This window comes from Gymnoscopelus braueri, assembly GCF_963280865.1.
Source record: "Gymnoscopelus braueri genome assembly, chromosome: 10".
NCBI lineage: Eukaryota > Metazoa > Chordata > Actinopteri > Myctophiformes > Myctophidae > Gymnoscopelus > Gymnoscopelus braueri.
In genome coordinates this window covers 32,233,819-32,240,750 of record NC_137611.1, presented here as the reverse complement: position 1 = coordinate 32,240,750, position 6,932 = coordinate 32,233,819, and the positions used below count along the sequence as shown (strand labels likewise).

At 44.4% G+C, this 6,932-nt stretch overlaps 1 protein-coding gene across 1 annotated transcript in view; it reads left to right on the top strand.

The window, feature by feature from the left end:
• Positions 1-1,080: 1,080 nt before the first annotated feature.
• Positions 1,081-6,932, top strand: part of nyap2b (neuronal tyrosine-phosphorylated phosphoinositide-3-kinase adaptor 2b) — a gene marked incomplete at its 3' end in the record, with an annotated part of 26,839 nt that continues 20,987 nt past the window's right edge. The window contains exons 1-2 of the mRNA XM_080439851.1: positions 1,081-1,199; positions 4,817-5,019. Of these exons, the coding sequence (XP_080295977.1) occupies positions 4,841-5,019 (179 nt within the window). The 5' untranslated portion in view covers positions 1,081-1,199; positions 4,817-4,840. The remainder of the gene's footprint in view (positions 1,200-4,816; positions 5,020-6,932) is intronic.

The following is a 6,932-nucleotide window of genomic DNA, read 5'->3' as shown; positions in this document are numbered from 1 at the left end:
CCCACTCAGCCCCCGCACCAATCCCCCCTCCCCCACCCCTCCCCATCAGCCCCCTCCTGAGTGTGTGCCCACCCACTCAACCCCCCCCCCCCTTCACCCCCTACCCCCATCCACTAACCCAGGGCTGGGTATAGAGAGGCAGAGAGCGAGAGCTCTCCATGGTGCTGAAAAAAAAACAGTCAGAACACAGTTGCAGTGCAGTCGCAGGGGGACGCAGCAGAGACGCATGACACAAAAAGACAAGGATAGAACCGAGAGGGGGGGAAGACTCAAGGATGAGTTGTTATGAGGGAACAGCTGAGAAGCACAAAGCAAAAGAATAGGAGATGGAAATGTGAAAACAGGGAAGAGAGAGAGTGAGCTAGAGAGCAGGGAGGGGGATCTAATGAGGGGAAGTAAAGAGATTTGCTGGGAGGAAGGTAGCTACAGTCGGCAGTGGGCGTGTTCTTTGTGTTGTGATCTGTAGTTCAGAAGCCCGGTCTCATCTGCTGAAGCACAGGCCAACTGAGCGGACCTGTGTTTCTGTGTGGACGGCCAGGAAGCAGAGAGAGCAGCGGCACGGTTACCATACTCGGACACATGCTGCTCTGCTCTTCCTCGCCTCCAGTGCACCGTGAATGAGGATTCTATTGACCTGTGCAGCACTTTCTCACTGTCACTGTGTCTGGACAGTTTAGGACAAGTCAGAGGAACGAGATTCGGTACAAGGAGCGCTGCTTAACTTGGCATCGGACTGAGCGTGTTCTGGGTCTGCGGCTGCGATGGGAGTTTGATGCACGAGTGTGTTAGTGTGTATGTGCCATGCTGGCAGTCTTGGGCACGGTCTGTTGCTGCGCGGCATCTTCTGTCTCTAGCATGTGCAGATGTGTGGAGGAGTGAATTCTGCACCTGGCTTGGAGTTAAGCGCAGCGTGGACTGGTGGGATCACGTCTCCCCTCTCTGCCCGGGGGAGGGAGCACCAGGCTATAGGTGTCTGGTGGTCCAGCTCCCCTCCAGTACCCGCCTGACCCTGGGTCTCAGGGACTCCTGTTAGCAAGCCAAGCAGTTGGACCGTACAATGGATGGAAGTCTGCGTGGATTTAAGAGGAATAGTGCACCGGTGTCCCAGGATAGGTCAGAGTTCACTGGCGTGCACTGGACTCGCTTGGGGAAGACAACGCACCCGTTGGTCCTCAAGCCGGCAGGGACACAGCCCCATTGTAAGTATACTGCACAACACACACTTACACACACATGGGAATACGTGTGCCAATATATAAACATATTTGATTTTGTACATGCATGCAAACATCCAGCATTTATCTGCTCCCCAATTCACATCATGTTTATACATGCATACAACAGATGCAATCAGTCACAAGCCATTTCTACCACTTTTATGGAAGAACATTGAAAACTTGATCTCTCTGTGCGTGCGTGCGTGCGTGCGTGCGTGCGTGCGTGCGTGCGTGCGTGCGTGCGTGCGTGCGTGCGTGCACATGTGTGTGGGCACATGTCACTGGACTGGCCTTGCAATCTTTCTGACATCGCGTCTATAAAATATCCACGCCGCCCTTCTCCTGTGACACAGTTGCCTGGAAACGGCCATGGTGTGCCACTTTCATTTCCGTTTTGAGCAAAGTGCACCTTGGTAGACCAATTGTTGCAGGCTGTTGTCTGCTATGAAATAGGGAAAAAAAGATGAGAGTTGAAATAAAAGGTGGAAGGCCGAGGATGAAGGAGGGATGTCAGAGTTAGAGAGAGAGAGAAGGGGGGCGGAAACAGGGAAAATAGCAAACAAATAAGACATAGAGCTCAAGAGATGAGGGCAAAACCAATGCAATCTATTTTGAATGTATAACAATACTTCACACGAAAATCTCCTAGGAGGAAAGACCAGTGTGAAGGGCTTGGCTGGTAAAACAGTGTGATAAGCAACTGATTCCAGTGCAGAGCGCTGCTGCTAGGCTTACAGGGATTAGGCAGAAAAGCTTAATTCAGCTCCAACAGTGTTTGAACTCTGGAGCCTCCCTACCTCTGCACACACTTCACACATCTCACCAGAACCCCTCACTCCTCATCAACAAGCAGAATTTATCCCCCTTTATACAGCTTCACATCTCATGCCTGTGCCTGTGCATCAGTGATAAGGCTTTCATGATGAGGTAAAAAGCCATGTTGACACTATAGGATTCTGTACCCAAGTTTGAACTTTGCTCTGAGGAGGCGATTCTGTCGCTTGACTCTTATCGCTGCTCCCCTGATGCCTGTAAAAAACCAATGCATAGGAGTCCCGGGGAACGATGGTGTTGGGTGTGAAGCCGGCATGATAAACCCATTGACCTACAGTGGCTCCCATGTGGGGGTTATTCATAGATAGACAGCGAGGTAGAGGGATGCTGAGATTGGCCAGACAATGGCTGCTCTCTGGCCCCGCAATCTCCAAGCCCGCTTGCACCCTTCTCACTGTGCGCGCACACACACGCACACACGCATGCACGCACATGCGCTCACACACACTCACACACACACACACGCACACACGCACGCACGCACGCACGCACGCACGCACGCACGCACGCACGCACGCACACACACACACACACACACACACACACACACACACACACACACACACACACACACACACACACACACACACACACACACACACACACACACACACACACACACACACACACAGAGGCAAATACAGTGCCCGCAAGCCCCCTCCCCCTCCCCTCACTCACACACACTCAGTGCTTCTCTCACACGTAAACAAGCATGAGTCTTAGGCTGATCTGAAAACACTGACCTACATAAAAGCATGCGCTGTCTTCCTCTGATCCACCACCGACTCCTACAAATTCACACTGGGCTGCTGCATATAGTATATATATATCACTGCATGCTTTTACACACATTTGCATTGACACGCACGCACGCATGCACGCACATACATTATATATGCACGTACACATCCTTAGCTGCTCAGTGTGATGTTTTGGGATCTCCACTATATAGCGGCAAACAGTGCTATTTTTAACACACTATCCTAGCCGGAATGAATCAAAGAAGGACCACAATGCAGAAACTAACTGACGTCAGGATATCTACATTGTATGCTCAGTGAAGTCTCCTCGTTCATGACAGCTTTATTGTAGGAAAATATAATAGTCCTCTACAGAATCAGGGCACAGGAAAGGACAGCTCACAGACATACTTTGGAGCTCCTTCAAACATCTGATTGATGTTGCTGTGTCCAATATTCGTCTGTGCCTAGTAAAATCCTCAGTGTTCATTTTATCCATTTGTAACTCAGGGACTGTGCATATGTAACCAAATGGACCCATTTGGATACATTTGCGCACTCCATTAGTTAACTCAACACTGAGGATTTTTACTGTGTGTTCATATGCATTTCAGTCCACTTAGTTTTGTTTATTGCATTGGTGAGATCTACGCTGAGTGTATCAAAGCAGCAAGCTCTGTGCAGCTCTGTGCACAAGGGGGAAAAAAAGCCCATTTCATGTTCACTCAGTTCATTCCAGCAACTTCTGCCATAAAATGTTCTTGATTTGATCAGTGGAAGAGATGAGCAATCTCCATCGATCCAGGACCATTATGAAAGACTCTGAAACCCTAACTGGTTTATCACTCTGTGAGGCCTTAACCCTATTTAAGGAGCATTGTGCTCTTGTACTTTGTCCAGTATTAAAGTATCCAATTCCCTGTGGCCTTCAGAATAATGCACCAGTATACATTTCTATGCCATCTACAGTATATTGGGCACGGATCTAGAGACTGTTAAGGACCAGTAGAGTGTTTGAAGTGGTCAGAGATTGGGGGGTAAATTCAGCAAGATACAGCATAGCAATCCCTGGACTGCGTATCAGCAGAATGTGCGTATGTGTTTTTGTATACTGTACATACATGTGTAAGTGCATGTAAGAGGAAGGAAGCTTTGCATGCTCTTGGGAAAATGACTACACTTGTGGTCACAGTCATGATGCAAGACTCACAACCAATACAAACCCTCCATGGGCCCACATGCCCCGTGGCAACAAATAGACCGTACCAACAGCAACATCACTTGAAGTCAGTGTGTCACATTTCTTGTTGAGCTGATGCAATCTTGCACCATCCGTATACAGTACTTCTCAAGACTGACCTTGGAAATCGAAGGCTGAACAATTAACCGCTTAAACCCTATATACTTCATTGACCGGAGTACCCCAGAGGTCTATACTAGGCCCCCTCCTTTTTCTCTTCACACCAAATCTCTTCACTGAAAAATTGCAGATCTACAAGCTCTCAACGCATCACGTTGTGACGCGTTGAGAGCTTGTAGATCTGCTATTTTCGGTGCATATCTGTCAGTGTTCTAGTCAACTGCATCTGCTGCTACTTGGCAGCACCTTGTGTACACATCTGAATATGATGCCATTGTTCTAACCTCATGTACATACAGTACCTGCTATATGCTATTTGTATGTAGGCCTACATCTTTTTGATTATCTGACCGGTTTCTACAGTATCTTGTATTTTTCTCTTTGCTCTATCCTCCTCCCTTCTCACAAAAACTACAAGTGATGAAGTGTGCATGGAAAAAAAAGAAAAGACAAGAATTTCAGTTCACCAAATGTCTGTGTGGACGGTCTACGTCTGAAAAACCTGTGATTCCAGAACCTGTGATTCTGGAATGTGCGCCCAGTTTCGCCAAATGTTCGCCTTTTGTGACATGCCCAGAATATAGGGATGCTAGAGTTAACAATACAATTATTTCTAATTTTTTGTGGACAAATAGATGCAAATGTTTCCTGTGCTTCTTTGTCAGAATGCTGTGGGGTAGACTTGAAGAATGATGAGCTCCAAAGAGGAGGAAACACTACGTTTTTTCCATTATGTTGAAGAGAGCGGCCTAAGAGCCTACAACGGTCTGCTGGCTCAGAACCTGGACCACGCCAGGAATGAGAGAAACCGCACGTACCTGCAGGAGAAAAAAGACAAGAAGAGAAAACAGGAGGAAGCCATAAAGAGGTATGAGAAAAAATTGCGATGGTTCAAGGCTTAAGGTTATTGATTGGCTGTGACAAATGATGCAAAAAAAATTGTCTGAACGATTGATCAAACCCTTTGGTCTCATATCCAGTACTGTAGAACATTGGTTCTCAACCTTTTCAGGCCGCGACCCCTCAAAATAATGTGAACTGGGGACCCCCCACCCTGACAAGCACTTGGAATTGTAGGAGTTGAGGCATTACATTTTGTTTGAATCGGTTCCACAGATAAAAATTGTGAAAATAGCTGATCTAGTACATGCTCACAAATTTTCAAAATGTTTGCCTCATTCTAAGGTAATATTTGACAATTTGGCCAATGTTTGACCATGTTTTATAGTATAGTTTGTTGACGGAATGGAAATACAATTTCAGAGCTGTTAAAAAGGTCTTAAGCTAATCATGGGGACCAACCCAAAATCATTTGCGAACCACTGCTGTAGAAGGTAACAGGAAGAGTGGGCACCTAAATATTGTGGGAACCTCAATGATAAATTGGCATTTTCTTTTCAAAAATCATAATTCTAGTTCAGACTCATCATTTTGACAAACAAAAAGAGTTTGGACACAAAGGAAGCTTTGTCAGTTGTTGTTTTTAGCATGCATTCATACAAAACATTCATCTCAGCCAAGTAACTGAACAACGCACTAGCCTACAGTAATATTGTCATCTACACCCCTGTAAACGTTTGGGTGTATGCTTTTTTCTTCCTTGTGTGTCATTTGAACTTAGAGAAACATTTACACTGGAAAATAATAATATCATGCACTGTTTGCTTTATATCTTTCTGGATATCAGTGGTGGAAAATAACTAATTACATTTACTGTACTTAAGTACACTTTTGAGGCAGTTTTACTTTACTGGAGTATTTACAAATTTCAATAACTTTACTTCTACTCCAATACATTTCCAACTCAAACATTGTACTTTTACGCCACAACAAGTATTTGAAAACTTTAGTTTCGAGTTACTTTGTGGATTTTCATTATTATTACAAAACATAATATCGTTGCTGTCCGGCAGAAACCAGTTAACTCCATTTTGACGCGTTTGCATTTTTTTCCATACATCATTGAAACAATGAAAAGCGTTAAAAAGCGCTTCTGACAAAACCAGCTAACTCCATTGGATGGACATTTTGGAGTTGGAATTTTTGGTGGTTTCTGCTGGACAGCAGAGATATATTTACTAGAAGGTGTCCTCATGGAAAGGCTCAAAGAATACATAACAACTACTGACAATCAATTTAGTTTTAAGAAAAAACATGGCACTGATTTATGTATTTACGCACTCATGGAAATTGTCAGTCAGTACTCACTGTACTAACAGGAATCACAGATAGTGTTACACGGTATTCCTCATGCTTCTGGAAACACTGGAGGCAATGTTTATATGTTTTAATTGATCTTGGCTTTATTGAGTGAAATCAGTCTGTCAGGCTATCTCTGTGTTGCTATTGTCTGTTTTGTATCTCTGTTTTGTATATGGACCTATTGTGTCTGAAATAAAGTTTATCCATCTATTAACCACTTCAGCCTTTATATATACTTCGGCTATTTGAAATTAGCCGATCTTCAAGCTCGGCCCTTAGACGAGGGCCATTGGCGATGCGACGCGTTGTGGGCTTGTAGATCTGCTCATTTATATATAATAATAATAAATATATAATAATTTATGCATTTTGAAAACATTCTGCAGAATGAGTACTTTTACTTTTGGTACTTTAAGTACATTTTGATGCCAATACGTTTGTACTTTTACTCAAGTAAATCTTTAATAACTAACTTTTACTTTTACTAAGTTTATTGATCCTTTTACTTAAGTAAAAAAGTACTTCTACCATCACTGCTGGATATAGTTAAATATTCATTACATCTTCCTGTTGATCATC